Source organism: Gallinula chloropus (assembly GCF_964237585.1).
Source record: "Gallinula chloropus genome assembly, chromosome: 5".
NCBI lineage: Eukaryota > Metazoa > Chordata > Aves > Gruiformes > Rallidae > Gallinula > Gallinula chloropus.
In genome coordinates this window covers 63,484,392-63,508,106 of record NC_140090.1, presented here as the reverse complement: position 1 = coordinate 63,508,106, position 23,715 = coordinate 63,484,392, and the positions used below count along the sequence as shown (strand labels likewise).

At 42.8% G+C, this 23,715-nt stretch overlaps 2 protein-coding genes across 2 annotated transcripts; one reads left to right on the top strand and one right to left on the bottom strand.

The window, feature by feature from the left end:
* Positions 1-207: 207 nt before the first annotated feature.
* Positions 208-9,989, top strand: SLC16A12 (solute carrier family 16 member 12; the record flags this gene model as incomplete). The annotated part of the gene is made up of 6 exons (XM_084265608.1): positions 208-317; positions 2,431-2,534; positions 3,762-3,905; positions 6,333-6,924; positions 8,014-8,273; positions 9,374-9,989. 6 exons carry the CDS (start codon positions 208-210, stop codon positions 9,634-9,636), a joined length of 1,473 nt encoding a protein of 490 aa, XP_084121734.1. The 3' UTR covers positions 9,637-9,989.
* A 4,433-nt stretch (positions 9,990-14,422) lies between these two features.
* LOC311192194 (interferon-induced protein with tetratricopeptide repeats 5-like) lies at positions 14,423-23,673 on the bottom strand (the record flags this gene model as incomplete). Its single annotated transcript, XM_084264618.1, has 2 exons — positions 14,423-16,990; positions 23,530-23,673. 2 exons carry the CDS (start codon positions 23,671-23,673, stop codon positions 15,518-15,520), a joined length of 1,617 nt encoding a protein of 538 aa, XP_084120744.1. The 3' UTR covers positions 14,423-15,517.
* Positions 23,674-23,715: the final 42 nt, after the last annotated feature.

Sequence of the window (23,715 nt, the reverse complement as noted above, 5' to 3'; positions counted from 1 at the left end):
AAAGCAGTATGTCCTAGCCCAGCCGTGCAGTTCTGCAGTGCCTGCGATGTACCCTGATTCCCTCTCTGCCTGTTTTTTTTCTCTCTCTCCCTTCAGATGGCCAGTAACCCATGTGCCAGGCAGCCCTGCTGCCCGCTCGGCGTGCCGGCCAGAGTCGGCCCCTGCCACTGAGGTGGGGAGGAGGGAGGAATCGCCCCAGCCTGGGCCATGGCTTCGCCCCAGCGAGCCCGGCACGCTGGCCCTCCCGACGGAGGCTGGGGGTGGATGATCGTTGCTGGCTGCTTCCTTGTCACCATCTGTACCAGGGCTGTGACGAGGTAAAGGGGCTGCTGCTTCTTTCTGACCTATCTGTGGCATTGCACTTTTTTTTTTTTCTGTTTTAAACTTAGATAGAGGATTTGGGATCTCCCCTCATGTCCCACATCTGCAAGGGTTATTCTGGTTAGTTATTAATTTCTCTCTTGCTACATTTTTAAAAGTTTCCTGAACTCTTCAGGAGTGTGGGCACGGCTGATGGATTATGAGCCCTCTGCTTTTAGTCTGGCCTCCTCTGACAGCTGTTCTATCTCTCAACACCCTCTCCTAGATTTTTTTTTCAAAATCACAGCCTCGGGCAGGCAGTGTTATTTCAGGCTGTGGTGGTTTGTTTGGGGAGGCAGGAAATATGTAAGGTCTCTTTGGGTTTGCTGTGTGTCTCTGACTCCACAGCCATACTCGTTTTTGCTAGTCCCGGTGGATTTATTTGGCTCCAGAGCCTACCTGAGAAACCTGCAAATACCCCCCTTCCCCTACCTTCACTTCATGCCTGAGATGGCCTGTGCTCTAAAAAAAGAAGCCCCTCTCCATACCCTTCTGGTATCCAAAATATGCAGAACATATTTTCTCAAAAATACTTCTCAAAAATAGAAAGAGCAGGAATAGACTGCTGCCTTGCATAAACATGATGTATACATCTGGGGGAAGATGGCTTCCACAGCTGCTCTTGGGGGACTTTGATGTCAGCTGGACACAGAGGAGCCTGGTGTGTGTGAACACAGACATTTAAGTTATATTAAGCAGAGAGATAGGCACTCTGGTAATTGAGGAATGCTGAGACAGTGTCTTGCTGGACGGTCAGTGTAATGTAAATACATCATTTCCTATCTAAATTTGACATTTATTTTAAAATAAAGATGCCAGGTTTAGAGATCTTAAACACAGGGCCTTGGAGTCAACAGCATAAAAAGAGCATGGAAATGTTGACACAGTGTTAGTTTATGAATGCAAACATACCAATGCTGTAATAACAGCAGAGATTCCCTAGTGGATTTAATTCTATTTCATGTGTGAAATGCGTTACAGCCAAGAAATCGTCTAATGGCTGGCACACATCTAGTGTATATGCAAAAATGAAGTATGTGCAAGAAAAAAAGCTTAAGAAAGTGGTGGTTCATTGATTTGCAGCAGAAAAAAAGAGAGGGGAAGGAAAAGGCATCTCTGATCCAGAAACCAGAATGAAACTATGCAGCCTTTTAATCCATTCCCCTGCAGAGATAAGCAGAGTAGTAAACTCATTAAGCAGAGAGAAGTAACCTCTCCTGGAAGCATTTTAATAAAGGGTTGGAAGGTCCATGGTCTCCTGCTGTGTTTTGATTCTGTGCTCATGAGGAGCTGCTTTTCACTTCCTTTGCACTTGGTGCATCCATGAACACATGGACAACAGCACAGGTAGTGTTGGCTCTATAGGTACTTTGATAACCTTGCCCTGACAGTTAGTGCAGATGTGAATGCCACCATTAGCAAGCAAACAAGTCAGTGTAGAACTGGAGAGCTGGGGCTTTGTGTACCAGGGATGGAACATCGTGATGTGGACTATACACTGCTGGTGATAATTACAACTTAAATTTTATTTCAGTTAAAATTACTATGAGTTATAAATATCTCGCAGCAGATACCACAGTGAGAAACATGTGGTATTAGAATGTTGATAATCTCTCTGGAGTAATGTGCCTGAATTAGGTGCTACATCAACCTTTTTGTCTATGCCCACTGTTGGGATAACAGTTGGACACCAATTTGTGATTCAGTTGTGGCCAGTGCAAAGCAAGGTTTCTTCTCTGGTTGAATCACTCTATCTTAGGTGCTTTACACAGATTCCTATTAGAAATACTAAACTTGCAAACATTGTTCCACGTCTTGTCCCTCATGCATTAAGGTAGCCCTTCATTTCCAATATCCCTTAGAAACTGTTTACAAATTTCTCCATCTGGTTGGGATTTAGGCAAACCACAGATTTTATTTTCCTGGCATCTGGAGAGGACCTTCAAGTGAATGCCCTTTGCACCTAGAGATGAGACTGATCATAGAATATACTGATATATATAGACTGATGTTTTCTGTGAGGCATATATCCCATGTTCAATAGGCTGGTGTTCATGTTTTCTTTCCTAGGTGCATCTCTATTTTTTTTGTGGAGTTCCAGGCATACTTTGGACAGGATTATGCCAGAACAGCTTGGATCCACTCCATTGTTGACTGTGCTACGATGCTCTGTGGTGTGTATTGCCCTTTTAAGATTAACATTCCTGCTTTTTCTTCAATTCCATCTGGGTTTAGTGTGTTAGCAAGTTGTTGGAGATAGATACTGTGGGATCTCTGGGGTATGGTATATCCGAGCTGCTCTGACCCTAGCACAGTTATGCAGGAAGGGAGTGTCTTCATGCTATAGAGAAGAAGCAGAACTTTGTTTTGTCAAATGATCTAAGTTTTCAGAAATGTACTTTTGTTGAGGTCTAGTGGGACAAGCTGTGTTCAAGAGCTACTAACTGAGCACTTGTTTCTTTTGCCTTTTGATGGGAATCATATTTGAGACTTAGCACAGGATGTACATCTTGCCTCCAGACTAAGTCATGGTTGTCCTCCTTTTGGCAAACTTGTATGTTTACAAATACTCTTTTTCCTTAAAAGAAAACTCAGTGTTACTAAAAATGTCCCACATCAATACAGCAGTTGTACCGAATTTCTCATGGGTTTGCTTTAAAACTGTACAGCTAGGTGAAAATCTATGCCATAATCCTGTGGAAGAGGGTTAATCCATGAGAACTGCTACAAAGGCACAGGGACGCAGCTTGAATGAGACCTCTTGTGTCAGCCAGGTTCTATCTTGAGAAAAGAGAAATAAGGATTACCTTGCCCTGGCGTTGCAGGTAGTGGAGAGGAAGAGGGCTGGTGATGACACCCCATGGTAGAGGCAGGGCGGTCTGGCAGCCATCAGTGTGGAAGTGTAGGAGAGAGGTAGCAGCCCTAGAGATGGTCCAAAAGATGTGAGACCTCTCCTGTTTGGGTCTGATGCAGAGCCCACAAGGCCAGGGAGGGGCAAGCCAGGATGCCTGAAGTTAATGAGGGCTGAAGTGCAAATTCCAGGTGGGGGAAGGTCTCAGTATTGTAAGTGTGAAGTAATAAATGGTGTGGGCTGTTGCTGTGGCCTCTCTTGGCCCCAAAAGGTGTAGTTGTGTCCTGTAATGACTTTGATCTACTAAAATGGCTGCTGAGAAAGCTACTGTAAATTTGTTTTATCCTGACTTTCAGGGAAATTATTTTTACAAGTGTTTTAGTGCTCACACCACACACATTGTGATAGAGTGGATATTGGAAGGCCACTCTGTAGCTGTGATCACCATTTTCTCCTGCTTGCCTATCGCTTCCTTTTCCGTGATGACTGGTGCATCAAACTGTGTATGAGGACCTGCCATTAACTACCAGCTTTATTTGTTTCTTTGAAGCCCCACTTGGGAGTTTAATCAGCAATCATGTATCCTGCCAAGTTGGTATCATGCTAGGAGGCCTGCTTGCATCTACTGGGCTAATTTTGAGTTCGTTCGCCACCAGCCTGGAACATCTCTACCTATCATTAGGAGTCCTTACAGGTAGGAGGCATTCAGCCCCTCTGTTCCTGCCAGGAAAACAGCACGGGAATATTAAAAATGCTGGTCCTTCCTTTCAAGAGGGTTGATCTGTTCACCCTGCCCTATTGCAACCACACTGGTCAGTAGAGATACTCAGATCTGATCCCTTCATTGTAAAAAAGAGGTTATGGCTGGCCTTGTGATAGGTTCAGTATCTGATGAGTCTCCTGCACCCAAAATGCAGCACGCTGCAAAAGCAACTCTTTAACTTCTGTTAGAGGGAGGACTGTGGATAATGTACTGCAATTACAGGAGGTCAGGAAGTATTTCTGTTGCAGGTGATACACAGAAATGTTTCTTTTTTCCCTGTAATTTGGGAGGAGTTTATTCTGGTAGGAGTTCTAGGCTGCCCCAAAATATTTTTATATTAAACTCAAAAAAGGTTAAATTAAAACAAAAGTGTAAGTGGGCAGAAAAGCACCAAGCAAATACCTGGTGACTCAGCTGTACACCTCATTCTTGTCTGCATTGCATTCCATTTCAAAAGCAAACAAATTGATGGTTGGTATTGTTGCTGCAGCAGCTCCTCCTTTTGTGTTCAAGTATGGCAGTAACAAATTCTTTTGCTCTGTCCTGTCTCCCTGTGTTTACTCTGCACAGAGGAACTTGAGAGGTGCCCGTGGTCACACTGACATTCCTTCCTCATTAATACTGACCTAGTAGCCCCGGTGATATAAACCCTTGTGCTTGGTCCCCTGCTGTTTAGTAGCAAGTTGGTGGAATTACTGCAGTTCACATGCCTACAGCTTATTTGCTTAAAAAAAATAAAATCCTTATTGTAGTGAATGTCACTCCTGTATTACAATGTTAATCTTTTACAAATGTGTTCATAACAAATAAAAAGGCTCCTTGTAACACAAGGTACTGTGCCACATACCATGCTAATGCCACTGAGGCTTCCTTAGCAAGAACTGCTGTGGATATTGAGTCAGAAAAGCAGTTGCACTTTGTACTTGGAGTTGTAAATTCTACAAGCAGTGAGCTTCTAGTCTCTGGGGACCGATTAATGGAAAGGTGAGCTCTTGGTAAAGGCTAGAGGTGGTGCCCCAGTCCACAGAGGAGGTGGCAGCATAATTGGTGAAAGTCTAAATTCCTAAATGCTGCAGGACTTGAGGCTGAGGAATGAAGCAGAGGTGAAACAGAGTGGCAATACAGAGCAGAATTCCTTCTAAGAGGAATGAAAATGCTTTCAGCCCAAAACTTTGCATTTCCGCTTTTCACAGGACATTCATTGGCTTTTTGGGACCTATTTTCCCCTGCCAACTCACTAAAAAATAAACTCTGTGTGCGTGCCAAATGTGATTTTCACAGCTCTCAAGTGATTATGTCTGGCTCTGGGCTGCTCCTCCTGCTTTGCCACCTGCACAGGTCCAACCTCAGCTCTCTGCCCTGCTCCTCCCCTCACCTCCAGAGGGGTGTCTGAGTGGGCACCCACTGCCCAGAGTCTCTCTAATCCACTTATCCCCTCCTAGCAGGCTTAGTGCCTGCCTGGCACAGCACAGCCTTTGAGGAGGATGTGGCCAGCTGGTTACAATGCTGGGTGATTATTTCCTCTATTGGCAAGTTCTGCCAAAGGCGGTGGGGACTGTTTTGCCCTCAACGTGGGGCATGCACCAAAACCATAGTCAGGAACTAATTTCTGCAGCTGATTCAGAACATTTGATAATTAAAATTATGAACGTAGGGCAAACATTTGATAATTAAAATCTGCTCTCTGATTTTGCAGCAAAGACCACAATCTTTTTCCCAGTTCAAGAGATGAATCTTAGTTGTTTACTAAATTGGACACGGCTTTGTTGTCTGAGACTTCTTCTCCCTCTTTACTTGTAGGTGGGGATTTAAAAAGGGTCAGGACTCTAAGCAGCTGCTGTGTGGAGTTGGTTTAGCTGACTAAAATAGGTTTATTGCAGAATATTAGTTACAGAGACAGACTCTTTGTACTGCGCTTCAGAGACCTGAAAATTAATGTTTGGGCTTGCAACAAACCAAAACACAAAGTGGTGTCTCATCAGAACAGCGTGCCTAGTGCCAGCATCTGCACAGACCCTGGGGCAAGACCTCATCTTGCATCCAGGAGAGGCTGACATACCAATTCTCTGATGTTTATTGATCATCCCTGTTATTAAGTGAAACCCATCACTTCTTTCTGAGCTTAGTTATCGTGGATTAATGATGATCCGTTAGGTTTGTCACGTCTGTGACCCTGACAGTGGAAGAAAGAGTCATCCTGGTTTCTCTTGACACTGTGACTGAGCTGCATGATACGGAATCAGCAAAAACGTCCTATTCATTTGTGCTAATGAAAGTAGGTTATGTAGTAGTCTAATTTAATGTGTTCCATATGTCATGCTCAGTATTAAGCCATCTGCACTGTGCTTTGTCTTCTAGGACTTGGTTTTGCACTCTGTTATTCTCCAGCCATCGCCATGGTGGGCAAATATTTCAACAAAAGAAAAGCGCTGGCGTATGGAATAGCCATGTCGGGAAGTGGAATCGGCACCTTCATCCTGGCCCCCGTGGTCCAGCTCTTAATTGAGCAGTTTTCCTGGCGTGGAGCTTTACTCATCCTGGGAGGTTTTGTTTTAAACCTCTGTGTCTGTGGTGCCTTGATGCGGCCTATTGCTCTTAAGGAGGACCGTAAAACTGCTCCTGAGTTTCTTGAACAGGATTATGTCTCCGAAGCACAGAAACAAGACTTAAAGCGAATGTCGATCTGTTCACCTTTAATCAAAGCGTGGTCTCATGAATGCTTATGCTACTGTTCATGGAAAGAATATGACTTTTTATTGATGCCAGGCTTCATGATGCTGGCAGTGTCCATTTTATTCATGGCATACGGCTGTAGCCCTCTCTTTGTCTACCTAGTGCCTTATGCTTTAAGCGTCGGAGTGAGTCATCACCAGGCTGCCTTCCTCATGTCCATACTTGGTGTCATAGACATCATTGGTAATATCACCTTTGGATGGCTAACAGACAGGAGGTAATGGCTCACAGCTATGCAAGTGTAAGCTTTGGCTGGTGGGAGCTGGATGCAAGTGAGGTGTAATTAATATATATAACAGTTAACTTCTGTAGGATGTGTAACTTTTAAGAAACAGACAAACTACACGGTCTAACTTTCAGACGTGATTGTTACTTAATGTTTTCATCTCTTCTGAGTTTGTTCAATTCAGCTAGTTTAATTTCTTTTTTCCTGAAGAAATTATGCATTTCTGCAAAGCTCTTGCATTTGACAGCAGATATGTAACCCCTCTGCCTGAGGTATGTTGAGCATGATCCTCTGTACCAATTTTCTAGAGGATCCCACCCTGTTTTATTTGTCTTTCTACTGCTTCTGTGCTTCTGGGGAGACATAGAAGTCATAGAAAGGGTCAAAGGTATATACTCAGGTATATGCTGTCAGGTATATACTCAGAAGAACTGACCTAAAATTGTTGCGCATTTTCCAGAACTCATCATGCTTTGCTGACTCATCTTACTCCAAACATCTGTGTGCAGCACCTGCAACATCAGTAGAGACTGGCTCACTTAAGAAGGATTTTGATATTATTTATGCTTATGCAGTTTGTGGGAAAAATACAATATTGGTTTCGCGGGGCAGGGAGAAGGGGAATTTCCATTTCACTTGGTTCACACTAACTCCTGTGTTTAAGGGCTGATGTGAAGGATGACACCTGAGAGGTATACAGTAATATTTTTTGACTAATATTGGGAGTACCTTGCTGAGCTGGAATGTAAAGCCTGATGCGACACTGCTTTGAACATTGAAACTTCAGAGGGCTGCAAAGTCCTGGCAGTGGAGAGGCTTTCCTTACTAGGGGCAGCCCAAAGAATATGGCAGGCAGTGTGTGATGCTGCTTGCAAGATGTTTCTGCAGTGGTAGGTGGGCAGCTTTCCCTACCTGGGCTCATTTGAGTTGAGCTTTGTATCTTCAAGACTGTGTAAGAAAAAGGACTTAAACTTGCTCTATATATGTGAGAGAGAGAGACTAAAGTGTTGCAACCCCAGGCATAGAAAGTGAGATGCTGTGTCCAGTGATAACATTTTTCTTCTGTTTTGAAATTTGCAGGTGTCTGAAGAAGCATCGGCACTTTTGCTACCTCTTTGCTGTGGGAATGGATGGCCTCTGTTGTCTTTTCCTGCCAGTTCTCCAAAACTTCCCCTTGCTTGTGCCTTTCTCATTTACTTTTGGCTACTTTGATGGAGCCTATGTAACACTGATCCCTGTCGTGACAGCAGATGTAGTGGGAACTTCTTCTTTATCATCAGCACTGGGTGTTGTGTATTTCCTGCACGCCATACCATATCTAGTGAGCCCACCTGTTGCAGGTCAGTTCACAAATGACTTTCCTATAATTTTTTCACTACTTCCAAGTTACCTGCTGGTGTAATGTAGGAGGAGGACAGCAAATGCTCACTAAACGTGGAGGTAGCCTCTGGGCAGGGAAATAATGCACCTAGATCTTTGTAAGGCTCTAGATCCCACTTAAGCCCCATCTTGATGGGATGATTTCTACATATCTTGGAATTTAAAAAACAAAACAGTATAGAACGGGGCTTCTAAGAGCTGTTACATCACCACTTCACGTAGTTTGGAAATTGTGCAAGTAGAAGGAACAAACGGTTTCACTGTGAAATTACACAATCTTGAAAATGTTACCTAAATGGAGTTTCATTCCAAGGTTGATTTTTCTGTGAAGGACTTGATCTTTTCATCTCCAGACTTCTTGGAAAAGGTGGGTGAGTCAACTTTACTACTATTTAGTCACAGGCTTATTGCTGTAGTATCTAGCAATCATTTTACCCATTGGTTCCGTTATAGTGAAGTAAGGATTACAACTGTATTCTTATTATTTTTAGAAAGAACTTGATTCGGTTTTGAATGCTGTGAAAGGAGAGAGTTCTTCTCTCAGCCAGACACGTATATAGGCATCTTGCATATTTTTTCTGCTGTTCACATCAATTCCCAATTAATCTCTGCTTCAGAAGTTTTTAATTTAACTTTCAAAAATATTGCAAAAAGGAATTCAAACTTGAAGTGATGCCTACAGCATAGCTCACTACATGTTTCTGTATGAGGATCTCATGCACACAATATTTAATCTCCGGGCTCTCTAAGCATGACTAAAGACTGCCAGTGAAATCCGTGCAGTTCAAAAGATGTTTGTTTAGTTTTATGCTGATGACGGCTGTGCCTTTTCTCACGGGCTTGACCTCTAAACAAAAGCCCATAAAAATCTTACCTGCCTGCTGAAGACAAATCCCTCCCTGCCCCAGGAGGTAAAAGTATAGTGATGGTGATGTAAACCCAAAAGATTTGATTGTATGTGATAACTCCAGAGGTTTATAGAACTCCTGTTGATCACAGGATTTGTAAAATAGTGGAGTTTTGGTGAGCCTTTGAAAACCCGTGATTTGTTTTCTTACAGGCTGGCTTGTGGACACAACTGGCAGCTACACCGCATCATTCCTCCTGTGTGGATTTTCTATGATATTCAGTTCAGCATTATTGTGCTTTGCAAGACTAGCAAAAAATGTCAAAAGAACGCATTTGCGGTCGCTCAGCAATGATACTGGTGCCAAACAGCACATCTGGACAAATGGAGCGATAGCTTACTCTGTCACAGCAGAATTAGACCAAAAGGATGTTGAATTTCTGGCTGTGGATACAAACAGCTACAGCAGCAGATGACAAGTGCTGTTCAGGATTCAGCACTGCACAGCTGCGACTGAGCCAGAGGCGGCTCTGCAGCGTCACGCCGTTGAAGATATTACTCCTGTGAAATAAAGCATCTCTCAGTTACATTTTTCTGACATGTTTTAGTTGGATAAAATCTACATACAGCAAGAGAAATATCAACTTAGTGTAGTAACAGAAGAAATCCAGACTGAAAATAGGGTTTGTAGATACGAATGTTCACAGATTTATTTCGAATGCAGCATGTTGACTCCACAGGTAATCTGAAAGATGATAATTGGCTATCATCAAAAGAAAGCGCTAAAGTAATCAGTCACCCAAACTCAATAATAAAACTTAAGTTATTTCAGAAATAGTGCTAATGAAATAAGCTTTTTGGTGTTCTGGTCTATTATGTTTCAATGGACTAATGACATGCACCACCAAAAAACTTTAACTCTTTGCTAACAACTGTTCCAAATGCCAAAGCCTTTTTTGTTTTGTTTTTGTTTTAAGAAAATCTGGCAGAAATCTGTGATGTATTTTGAAAGAATCTCTGGAGCAGCTTTAATTTTTACATTGTGCCTGAATTTTGTACCTGAGTTGCAACATAATTTCAAATATGGGTTTAGAATTACTTTTCCAAGTCTCCTACAGCAAAATTTTTGAAGTAGTTGCTTAGTTGCTGCTTTCCATCCCCCTGTCCCTGGATATCTTTAAAGATTGACTTTCTAAACACTGACATTCCAGGTATGATCCTCCAGCTGATCCTTGTTCAGGAGGGTGGAAGGGATGCTGTGGCTCCTCTTACTATCCAGGGGGGAGTGAATCTGTGCCAGGGGACTAGGCAGGAGACTAGTCTATCATGCTGATAGACAAACCTACTTTAGCTGCATTAGTTGGAAGAAGCCCAAAGACAGCCTAAGAGACCAGAGGAGAGGATCATGTTTTTCCAAATGCAGAGCCTCTTCCTCCTATGAAATCAACTGTTGAAGAAATTCAGAGTTGGTGCAAGCAGATGACTGAAAACCTGCCCACTCCACAAGCTATTAGTAAAGGATGTTGGCAGACAAAATCACTTCTGTGTATTCCAGTGGTAAATCTGTCTCTTCCTGGACCCAGGAGCTGTATCTTCAGATGGTGCAAAACTACTTTTTTGTGCCAACTGAAGAGCTTGTCCTGGATGGCCAGAACACAACAGCTGTGGTTTGTTGATGGTTTCATGCTACTTCTGTGAGGAATATGCTACTGCTGCCTGCTTCACGGGAACTATAGACTCGGTGGAGCTCATGGGGTAAATTACTGATGTGACAATTTAATAAATAGGGGTTTTCTACATTTCCAGAGCGAAACTGTTGTCAGCAATAGAGAAGCTTCACATTCCGCAAATCACTTCTGTGTCTTGATGCTGTATAAAGCTGTGTTCTATTCATCAGCAAATTGATTAGTCTCAATAATTGCTATTAATGCTGCACTAGTAGATTTATTAATCCTTTGCAGTGTATTCAATGGTTGCTCATGGTGACCTATTCCACTCTGTGCCTCAGAAGGGAAAACAAAACACACTGATGTTCATAAATTTGATTTAGATCATGAGTACAGGCATAGCAGTATAATGCTATTTTATATGTATACGAATGGTATGTACATCAAGTATTTCTATTATCCATGCATATTTCAAATATAACATATTAAAATTGTTTGACTTCCATTGTCTGTGCTCAAACAAAGCATTTCTCACTGCTCTGCTTCAGAAGTGTGGTCAGAGCCAGTAGCATGACTTAACAAGCAGAGATCAAGATAGGAGTACAAAAGCTACTTGAAGCTAATGCCATAACTTTTTTTTAGCTTTGTGTGACAATTGAGTCTTGGACCCTAATTTTAATTTTAACATATGTTCACTGAAAAAAGACATAAATTATCCATGAGTATTTCTTAATGAGTTAGGAAAAATATGTACATTTGGGAGGGAAAAGAATTTGGCTTTCTTAATTAGTAGCAATGAAGATACTGGTTTAGCCCTTAATGCAAATGTTTCTATCAAAAGTAGAGAATATGGAGTCTATAAAGAAGACAAGTTATTTCAACAATTCATAAATTACTGCTGTCACTTCAGCACATTTTAATTAGTTATTTACCACATCATGATATGTCAGCAGTTGTTTTTGCCAGAACTGCATATTATAAAAGCCCATTGGAATAACGCTATATGCATTTTAATCCTGGTAAGCAAAACTGTGTAATTATTAGCATTTTTTGAACTTTTTTTAATTTCAAGACACTTTTCATAGTTTTTTCTGATTTGTGATTAACTTACAATTAAGGCAGTATTTCTTGTTTTACATATCTAATTCATTGGAAAACATTCAACTGGTTTTATATCTTTTGTAGAAAATGCTAGAACTATTTCAGGGTTTTCTTACACCTCTTCTGCTCTGAATGAAGTGAATGGACAAAAACTTATATACCAGAATGATGCTTTCTGTGCATAAAACACGCTGTGAAGTATCTGTTCTGTCATGAGTCAGCTCAAAAACGGAAGGAAGGAAGGAAGCACAGCAAGAACTGACCTGCGAGTGGAGGAAATGGGAATACAATCCCTGTTTGCAAAGCCTCATGCCAAACTTCTGCCCCCTGGTCCACAAAACCCAAACTGATCACTCTTCTTCATCCTGCCATGTGAAATGTTTCAGCAGCACATTATCAGGTCTCTGGGTAACACCATTTTTAAAAAGTTCTTTATTCTATCTGCAATGTTTTTTTCAGAGATTGTAATTTTCAGGCTGTTCACAGAGGATGTTTCCTGGCGTGAGGCAGAGTGAAGCAGTAGGCAGAGACACCTGGGCTACCCGTGAACGATTTCCCTGGCTAACAATGCATGTTCCCACCAGCCCTGTTGAGCAGTGATGGATACAAGCTTGAACGGAGCACTGCACTGCTGTGCCTGTCTGGCTGCTTTGTGACAGCGTGGTCCAACTTGGCTGGGTAACATCTGTCTGAGACAGAAACAGATGGATCCTACCTCAGATGAATCCTGACCGGAATGACACTGTATTCCATGCAGTGAACAGGTATTCAGTGTGAGTGAAACGGCTTACAACTGCTGCAGTTATTCCATCTGCTTCCATTCCATGAGGTTTGAAATGGAGACATCAGCACACTTTTGAAATTGCTTATGTTCTAGTGATAACTTGTTATCAGGTCAGCTTTGGAATATCTAGTAAATTGACCCTTGAAAAATTGTCTGAAACAACATTGAAAAAGGACCTTCTGTTGAAAAGTAACCCTGTTTTCAGAAAAAACTTTGAGCCTGAAACACTTCTGTGACCTTGGATGATAATTTATCTCCTGAAAAACAAAAGTTTCTGTGCTATTATACGGTGAATATGTTTTATATTGCCACAAAAATTCCTTTTTTGCTTTCTGAAGAGTTGCCAATTTGCATGAGAAGGAAGAGCTGAAGTTAAGCTGTAACAATACTTCATGGTCAGCATAACAAAGCCCTTAGTTTGGACCACCTCAGTAAATAATACCTTATGAGTGACCATTGTGGTGTATTCCAGTAGAGTTTTCTATGTCATTTAGAAGGTGCTTTTGATTCATATATGAATACTTCCTGAAGGGCTATCTTCACCTTCACCTCACCCCCGCCTCCCCCGCACCACTAGCGTAGGTGAGGTATTCATACTCGGGTGCGAACCGAGAGGTCTTCAGCTTCTGTGTGCGGTTCTGGTTCTGTCGGCTGCGCGCTGCAAAACGCGCGTTTGGTTTTGCTCGGGTTCAGCCTCCTCCCAGCGTCACAGCGCCGGGCAAGGCAGGAGCGCCGGGCAATGCGGGAGCATCGGGCAAGGCAGGAGCACCACCCTGCGGGAAATGACAGTTCTCCTCGCTTACAAGGCAGCAGGCAGTTCGTAGGCAGCATCCCTGGGCAATACTGTGGTCCAGTGCCATCCTCCTCAGACCAAAGAAGGTAAAGCCCGGTGAATAGATTTCTTGCATCGCTGTGCCTCACGGTACATTTCTTTGCTGTGTACCAAGCCACTCTGACTCTTCATAATAGTTCAGGCTCATATTTTTTTTTTCCCTAAAAATCCTTTACCGATGCTCCTTATTTCTGCAAGGCTTGTTTTCCAGGAGAAATGAAGGAGAGGCCCTGGTGGCAAGGTGTGGAGGGGAGCACAGATGTGCCTCCTGATTTCAACCCTACTGTTGTTCCTTTCAAGCGTGGTGTGTCAGTCCTGCTCCCAGCCATTCTTGTTTTCCACTTCCTCCTCCCTCCCTCTCCACCCCCTCCCTCCCCGCCATAGGTAGTACACCTGTAACAGAAAAGCTGATAGATGTCTGGAAAACAAGGATGGATTTTGCTCCAGCTCTTCTTTCTTAGGAAGAAGGGGTGGATGTGTTTGGATGTGTGCAGTACACTGTTAAGTTCCTGCTTACTTTCACTTGTATTGCAAAAGATTCTTCAAGGGAGAGCTGAGAGGGGACGGGTTTCTTGATGTTTCGTGATTTGGCATCATATTTTACACTCCTTCAGGCCTGCCATCCTGTTTGTGCATGGAACTGATCTTGAGGGGCAGGAATGCTGCAGGATGGCTGGAAACAAAAGTGCACCTGCTTCTTGATGGGTTCTGTCACCAGTTTGCTTCAGTCTGCACTGTTGGCTAGGGCTCAGAAATGTTTGGAAGTATAGCATTAGTTTTCCCTGAGCAGCGTGAGCTATATATAGACCATTGTGGACTTGATCTTAAAGATTTTTTCAACCAAAATGATTCTATGTTTATACCAAGAGGTGATACTGTGGACTATTGTAAGGAATACATACTTTTTGTTGGATGTCTGAAGATAATCACCTCCTCCACTCCTTCTCTCTGTCTTTTCCACCCTTTCTTCCATTCACATAGACACAGGGGCAGCCTCCCCATCCCCACAAGCTCTTTTTGTTCTGCTGCTCTGTTCTCCAGTGCTTATTTAACTGTGCTCTGCCCTTCCTGTCCAGTTCAGTACATTTCTTGTCTGGGCTTTCTATCCCTGGCATCTTTCACAAGCATGCCCACAGCCAGAAACCTCTTTGGCGTCTCAAAGACTACCATTCCTTCCTCTCCAGGTGTTTGCTGTAGTGGTTCCTGAGTGCAGTTTTGGGTAAACTAGATGGATGTTGTTTTGTACACAGTTTAATTCTTGCAACACCTCTGAAGCCTTTAATATCCTGCCAAAACTTTAACCTTGTTACTTTTTCAAATGGCTTCTTCCCCTTCTTTCATCTACCAACAGAAGGATTGGTCAGCAGAGATGCTAGAAGCAACAGTTGATAAATGTAAATGACTTTAATAGTTCACAACAATAACACAGATTTTGTAAGCTTTCCAGAGAAGTCATGGTTATTTTTTGCAGTTAAAGAGCACACAAGTTAGTAAGCTGAACAGGTCTTCAACAAAAGTTTCTTCTAAATAACACTAAAAAAGACATTTAAAAAAATTAAAACATCAGAAATTCCATGTGTACAAGCATGCCTTTCAAGTGGATAGGTAAAATATTAGTGGGATTCCCTTATCTTTTTCATAGTAGAAGGAAAGATCTGATTCCTAGCTTAGAAGTTCTGTGTTCTACAGATCATGGCTTAAACACAACCTTTACGCCAGCATTAGTATTGAGGACCAAGATAATGCAGATATTACTATTTCCAAGCATGCTCTCTCTGACTGAATGAACAAATGAATGCACATAATTTCTGCAATATGACCAGAAAGTGATACCACCAGATGTTTCATCTGGTTATAACTTCAACCTTAATTAAAAAAAAAAAAAAAAGGAAAAAAAAAAAGGAAAGTTTAGAGAGTTCATTGAAATGTCCTTGGGTTTGGCTTTTGTTTCAGTGTGAAGGATTTTGGGGGCTTCAGCTTGAGATGGAAAGTCGTGCCTCACATAATGCGCTCAGGAATTCTTCATTGTTGGGATCCAGTTCAAGGGCTTTCTCATAGCACTCAACTGCTTCACGTTTCTCACCACATAGACTATGAAGGAGTCCAAGTCTCCCAAAATCTGTTGCTTCTTCTAAACCTCTCTGAATTCTCTGTTCCAACAATTTCTTCAGACTATCTCTGCACTTCTTTCTTGAAAAAGAATCTTCTTCAATTTTCAGCCCTTCTATGTAATATCTAATGGCTTCAGATTCTGATTTCATATGAAAACGCTGAAAATTGCCGTAATAGAAGTAGAATTCTTGTTTATCTTTATTGCTTAGAATATTTATCTGAAATGCTTTCTGAAATGTCTCTTCTGCTTCTTCATACATCTTTGCTTCTGCATATATGTTTGCTAAGTCAGTATGGGCAGAAAAAAATTTTGTTTTCTTGTTAATTGCTGTTTTAAAATGAAAAATGGCTAGTCGGATGAGTTCCTCCACTTGATTTTGAGGTGGGTATCTTGTAGTTCTTTTCAAATCAATCAGCTTTTTTCTGTAGCAGAGTCCTAGCTGGTGATGCAAAAAGGAAGATTTTGGTGTCAGAGTGAGGGCCTTTTCCAAAAACTCCAGAGCCTTGTCCACTTCTCCTTTCCTTCTGTAAAATTTAGCAGCATATCGCAGTAAATAAGGAAGATCGGGGGTTTTCTGCATTGCTTCTTCAATGTACCTCTCCCCTTCGTTGACTCTTCTGAAATCCTGAAGCTTTAAAGCAAGTAATGCCATAATGAAGGTATCGTTGGGATTCAGTTCCACGGCACGCTTCAGGGGCTCGAGGCACTGGCTTGCATCTTCATAGTTTCTGCAACAAAAATCATCCAGACGATATGTTGCTATTGCATAGCCAGCATTAAATTCTGGGTCATCGGGTTCACTCTTCAGAGCATTTTCAAAGCAGCTCTTTGCTCTCTGGTAGTATTTTCCCCCAAACTTTAATAATGTCCATCCTTCCTCAGCATAGATCTCTGGAAGCTCAATCTTCCATTGAGCATTATTTGAAAGATCTTTGCAGCTGTTTTCCACTTTGTTTATATAGGTTTGAGCTTCTTCGTGTCTCCCCATGTAGTAATAGATCCAAGCATAGTTCCCCCAGGTAACAAGGCTTCTCCTGGCAATTTCATCTGGATAGATTTTTTTAATTTCTTCCTCAGCTTTTTGGAGACTTCTCAGGGCTTCCTCGTTTGAATTCTTTAGGTGGCATACATAGGATAGTAAATTGTAATTTCTGTGGTTGGATTCAATTAAAAACTCAATCTGATCGTCTACTGTTTCCTCTAGGTCCTCAAGATCCACATCCTGCTTCTGCAAATTCCATGTAAAATGACATTCTAGCTGCTGCAAGGAACTCTTGGAAATGGTACTAGAAGAAATCAAAGAAAGACTTACTTTTACTCCATTTGCTTTTTGCTACTCTTGTTTTTACACCAGGCATGATGTACCTCAAAAGCAGGCAATACCTCAGCTATTGACACTCGTGAACAATACTTCAAACAAGCCAAAGCTGCTGGACACCGTAGATCTTAACAGCCAAATAATTATTTCAGTAAGTCTCCTTGGCTGTGTATGAGGGCATCTCTTACATAGCAATAGAGCTGGTGGTTCGTATGTCAAAGAGGAGGGCTATTCTCTATGGTAAAGCTGGCACACCTCTGGGCCTCAGGAACATGTTTACTCTGCTAGGAACAATTGCTGAAGCCCACTCAAAAGAGGTAATCAAATAAAAAACTTCCCCCAAAGTACAGAGAAAGGTTCTGGGACAGTGGAAAGGGTACTGGGGAAAGTGACACTGTTTCCAACCAAAGTATTTGACACAGAAATACTGGAGGAAGTTAAGGGTTAAAAAGTTATTTATAAATGTTGTTAATATGTATGTTTGTGTCACAAACTTCTTTGCCTTTCTCAAATCATCTCCTCTGCCTAACTGACGTTTTTGATTGGTATTTACAACAGTTCCTAATTAGGAATCTTTATGTGGGGTGATTACATTTCCTCTGGTTATGAGGGGGAAGTGAGAGTAAGTTTCTGTTTTTGTCATGATCTTGTTATCAGCATTTGGCTACTGATGAACACCACAGCACAGATTCTGGCTCCACAAGCACAAAAAAATAGCTTGTAGCATTTAAGTAATCCTATCCAATTCAAAATTAAATGCGACTTGGGTTTTTTATTGCCTCAGCTGAGAACCATGACAATGTCCATGGCTGAAAACAAGAGTGGAGAGTTATTAACAAAAATGCATGTGGAAAAATGAATATATATTGATGTCTCAAAAAGGGTTTGTGATGCAGATTAAATACAGTTTAGCTTAGTTCAACACAAAGCTGGTAAATGCAGTGTCCGAGCTGTCAGAAACAGCTTGGCTTTGCCCTATATTAAGTGTGTGTGTGTGCGCATGTGCATGTGCCTCTGTGCACACATTACCCCCAAGTACACGCCACGCTGCAGCCCAGAACCTGCACAGCCCTATTTGCTGGACTGTGCAGGATGATTTGGGTTTGCATGGCAAGGTTTTGGTAGTGGTGGGGATGCTGCAGGGCTGGCTTCTGCAAGAAGCTGCTAGAAGCTTCCCCTAGGCCTGACAGATCCAACACCAGCCGGCTCAAGGCTGGACCTGCCTCTGACAAACACCAAGACAATCAGCAATGGTCACATTTAAGAAGAAGCAAATAACACAAGTGGCAGCTTTTTTGCTGCCAGAGAAAAGAGTGAGAAGATTTAAGGAACTTTGCAGACACTAAGGTCAATAAAGAAGGAAGGAGATGAAGTGCTCCGGGTGCCAGAGGAGAGACTTCCCCTGCAGCCTGTGGAGAAGACCATGGTGAAGCTGGTCTCCCTGCAGCCCATGGAAAATGATGGGGAGTAGAAATTCCACCTGCGGCCTGTGGAGGACCCCACGCAGGAGGGGGTGAAGATGTCTGGAAGACACTATGACCCACATTGCAGCAAGCTCCTGGCAGAACTTGCAGCCCGGGTGACCTGTGACCCCATGGGGGACCATGCTGGAGCAGTCTGGTCCTGAAGGACTGCACCCCAAGGAAGGGATCCATGCTGGGACAGTTCATGAAGAACTGAAGTCCCCACGGGAAAGACTGTCTCCAGTGAGAGGTACCCCATGCTGGAGCAGGGGAAGAGTGTGAGAAGCTCTCCCCCTGAGGAGGAAGGAGACATGATGAACTGACACAAGCACTGTTTCCGATCCCTCTGTGCTGCTCCGGGGGGGAGGAGTTACAGAAGTTGAGGAAGAAGGGAGGGGTGGGAAGAGGTGTTTTAAGATATAGTTTTATTTCTTATTATCGTGCTCTGTTTTGACTGGGTAATAAATTAGACACATTTTATTCCTTGTTGAGTCTGTTCTCCCCATGATGGTATTTGCTGAATGATCTCTCCCTGTCCTGATCTTGACCCACGAGCCTATCATTCTATCTTCTCTCCCCTGTCTAGTTGAGGAGGGGAGTGATAGAGCAGCTTTGGTAGGCATCTGGCCTCCAGTCAGGGTCAACCCACCACAGAGGAGCAGAGATCAGAAGTAAATTTACAAATGCATCAGTGCCAGTCACCCATTTGGCTGAGCACAAGCTATGGCTGCAGCCTGGATTTCACCCCTGAACTGCACACACACAGTCTGATTGTCAGTTCTGTTCACAGAGACTGTCCCTTTTTAGAGAAGCAATAACATTAAAATCTTCAATTACGTTGTTATTTAATTTTAATTTTTCCAGTAAATATTCTGTTAAGGATCCCCAAAGTTAACATTAAAATCTTCAATTATATTCTTATTTAAATTTTTCCAGTAAATATTCTGTTAAGGATCCCCAAAGTCCCCTGCTGCTTACATTTATGAAATAAGCATTATTTCCCCATGGCATAGCAGAAAGCATCTTTCAGAGAGCGTGTGCCTTGCTTACCTCATGGTTTTCTGCTTGCTTGTCTTGAAGCAGTCTCAAAGCTAAAAGGAGTACAGCTCACTGTTGTTATGACTTCCTTTTTATGTGCTCCAGTCCTCATGTGATCTGTGAGTAATTTCACAGAACCAGAAAGCGAAAGTTCAGCTTCTGTCTCAATCTGCAAAAGCAGCTACAACAGCCCTCAGCAGGGTAAATAGAAACTGAGCTGCTTTTTTTCAGCCTGGCTCTGTGCCATGCTTTACACTGCATTGTGGAGAATGTGACAACAGCTCCTAATAGCTCCCAGTGTTTACCCTTGTTCCAATCCAGGGGTATCGGCAATAAGGAGAATATTTCAGGCTAGTGCAAGCTGATCTGGTTAATCACACTGTCATAGTTTAGCCCCAGCAGGCAGCTGAGTACCAGGTGGCTGCTTGCTCATCCCCTGCTCCATAACGGGGGAGACAACAGGAGAAAAAGTTAAAACCCATGGGTTGAGATAAGGACTGTTTACTGGTACAGCAAAGGAAGAGAGGAAAATAACATCAACTGACTTAAAATATATGAAAAGGATGAGACACAACACAGTTTCTCAAGCAATGACAGTCATAGTCAAACCACCTCAGAGCAGCACACTGCCTCCAACTAGCCCCCTTTTGTGCTGAGCATGAGGTCGTATGGTATGGGATAGCCCTTTGGCCAGTTTGGATCACCTGTCCTGGCTGTGTTCTGCCCCAGCTTCTGGTGAAAATGAACTCTATCCTAGCTGAACCCAGGACTTGAGCAAAGGCTAGGGAAGAGTCATTTTCCCCTCCGGCCTCTGCTGATGCATCTCTGCAGAAGTTTGCAACAGGCTTTAGGTTTCTCTTCTATTGGTACTGTCTCGTCTGCATAACATTTGCACATCATCTCATCCCGTGCCTGCACTCCTCTGGGGCCCATCCTGTGTTTCCACATCACAAGGTCTCTGTGATTGTACCAGGCCTGTGTTTCTCTGTGTTGTGTATGTCATTGTGTTCGAGTCCTAAACATCTCACCCCACCTAGAACAGCGGTTTGTTGATGTTCTCTACATAAAGCTGTGGTCATACTGTGCAAAGACAAACAAAAGTAAAGCAAAAGACAGTCAAATTGAGAAACTTGCTGACACCAAGCCAAAGGAAGCTGCAGGCAGGTGGGGATAAGCTCAGAGTCTGCCTGGCAAGCCTAGCTCCCCCAGGCCATGCAAATTCGGTGCAAAGCCTATGGCCTGTTGCTAGCATTATAGGGCTAGTATTATAGAGCTACTTGTTAACAGAGATGGGGCATGGGCTGGGTACTGCATAGGTAAGAATTTTAACCATGATATTACTATTATTGTTGCTTTTCTGTAAATAAGCATTTTAACTGCATTATTATTCATTCTCTTTTTTGTAATAATTAGCTCTAGTCTAATGATAGTTCCTGCATTAGACTGAGCTTTTCACTATACTATCAGAAAAAAGGGGCTTACTAATACAGGGAAGGTTTGCTTTTCCTCAAGATTTTTAAATTAACATCACAGAAGCTCTTTCCGTTCTTGACCTGATGTAACTTTAAAATGTGAGAGCATCTTGTTAAAATATGTTTAATTAAATACTAATATCCACTCATAAGGAATATCTGTAGAGTTTGAGCCTCCCTCCCCCATTTTGTACGAATAAGCAAACAAATATGCATATAAAGGTGCCTCATGAGGCTTCTCAGTTTTCCTGGTGTATGACAATGGCAGCTCCCCTCATTTTATGAGGTTTTTATTGGAGGATGCACAAGGTTGCCCCTCAGTCCTAACAAGCCAGAAAGTAGTCTATATCAAACCTTATTACAGAATCACAGAATCACAAGGTTGGAAAAGACCTTTGAAGATCATCAAGTCCAGCCATTCCCATCTTAAGCTAAACCATATCCCTAAGTACCTCATCAACCCTTTCTTTGAACACATCCAGGGAAGGTGACTCAACCACCTCCCTGGGCAGCCTGTTCCAGGCCCCAACAACTCTTAAAGTAAATTTTTTTTTTTTCTAATATCTAATCTAAACCTGCCCTGGCACTTTTCCAGAAGGAAAAAAAGATTAGGTTATCTACACAGATTCATGTATTTTACGGAAAATAAAGTTTGCAAATAGTTATAGAAAAATGTATTTAAAAGGCTTCTACAAAGGCAACATCAAATGTGGACACTGACGATTTCCCATTCACTAAATATCTGTCAGCTTCTTGTCTGCTTATGTCCCAGGTGTCTGTTTTCCTTGGTGTGTTGTTTGGTACCTAGCCTGGTACTCATGAGAAATGTGAGAATTTTCCTTCTGGAATGTGAATGTTTGCCCTAGTATCTGTATTTTTATGACTTTAGTTGCATCTATATGATTTAGTTTGACAAAAATGCCTATTTAATAAAATACATGCAGTAAAATGCTTAAAAAAAAAAAGAAGTGAACATAAAAGAATAGGTATGCAATGCCCTTCTGCAGCCATCTTTGGAACTCGCTTGGCACAGCGCAAGGAAAGCCAGAAATACATCTACAGCAGCCCTGCTGCTTTCACTTCAGGGAAAGCTGCAGCTGGGCTGGCTGCTATCAGGGAGAGCTGTATTGCATAGCAGAAAAAGCACGAGCTTCTTGGAAAACACTTGGGCAGAAAGAAACTGGAAACAACAGCTTCATTCATATTTAACAGAGGGACTTTATTTACTTGAGTGTTCTGTATATACACAAGAATGGCTTCAAAAATATCTATATGTTTTAGGGAGAAAACTCATAGCTATACCTTTCTTTGGAGCAAAAATGGAAACCCGCTGACAAAGAATTCTGCCCTGGTACCTTTAGTCCAGCCAACAATTGCCTGAAATGCAGTTTGGGTTATTAAAATATTGTAAATTAATGACACCATAGTAAATGAGAGGACCCACTTTAAATATCTCATTCCAACTGAACCTAGATTATCATATAATTACTATGTTTGACAACAGCAGTTGTGGCGTTTTCTAACTAACTTGGGTTTCCCCATCGGGGAACGAGTACCCTGCAATTGATCTGACTGAAAACCAAAACGAAGCACTGAGCAGTATTTTTGCTACCTAAGTTCTTTAAAACAAAACACCCCTAAGAAACAGGATCCAGGAATGTGAAGGGTTACATAGTGTCACTTGTATTAAGCGTTGTATTCATGTATCAAAACAAGGGAATGCTATGAAAATTTCTGTCATTTTTAAAAATTACAATATTAATGCTTTCTAAACAGAAACAATTGTTCCTGATGCACTTCTGCTTTACCACTATGTATTTTATATCGGTTTTATGTATTAGTCTGAAGATATTACTATGAATATGGTAATGTTAACATTTTTATTATAGAATTGAATTTGGTCCAAGATTTTGCAAGCCAGGTCACACGTCCCCTGACCACAGGCATGCTTCTCTGAGAAATTATAGATATGTGATACAGTCCCAGTTGCCTGAGAGCATTAAGATAAAACAGGTTTGCAGGAATCTGATGATAACCCTGCTGGAACTGTGTACCTGCATGTAACTTAATCCCACTTGTATTAGATTTTATGTATTTAGACAATGCTCAAACAGGATGGATAGATGATCTGCCTGTGTAAGCATAACAGTGGTTGCTGACAAGGCTTTATAGCCCGTACAAAGGACCAGCTCTTCCTGAGGGGCAGGTGCTCAGCGCTGTGGGGCAGCATCCCCCGGGGATGCTCCCGCTACGGGGAGAGGCCGTGGCGACCAAGGCTTCGTCCTCCTCTTGCTGCTGGTTTCTCACTGGAGACTGCTGCGGGCTCTGCGGCCGGATCGGGGCAGAAAATAAAATACACCCTGGCAGGATTCTGTGAGGATTCTGGAGGCTTCAGGTGAGGCGCCGACGCAGAGGACGAGGGGGGATAGGAAGCGAAGACCGTGGGGACCGCTCTCGGGGATGAAATTTCTGAAAACGGAGGCGATGGGTGGGGAACCTACACACGTCTTGATAGAGAAACACTGAATCACGCCGGCTCACGCAGCCCAAGGCCGCACACGCCTCCCCAGGCGAGACAGACCGGCTGCGGGGAGAGGCACCAGCGGCCGGCAGCGGAGGGCTGCGCGGTGCCCGGCGGCCACCGCCCCCGAGAGGGCTCCTGCCCCGCAGGGCCCGGCGAGGTGGGCCGGGCGGCCCCTGACGCCGCCGATAGGCCGCGCCGCATGGCCTGAGCCGCGCCGCCGGCCTAGCGCCGTCCTCCCGCCGC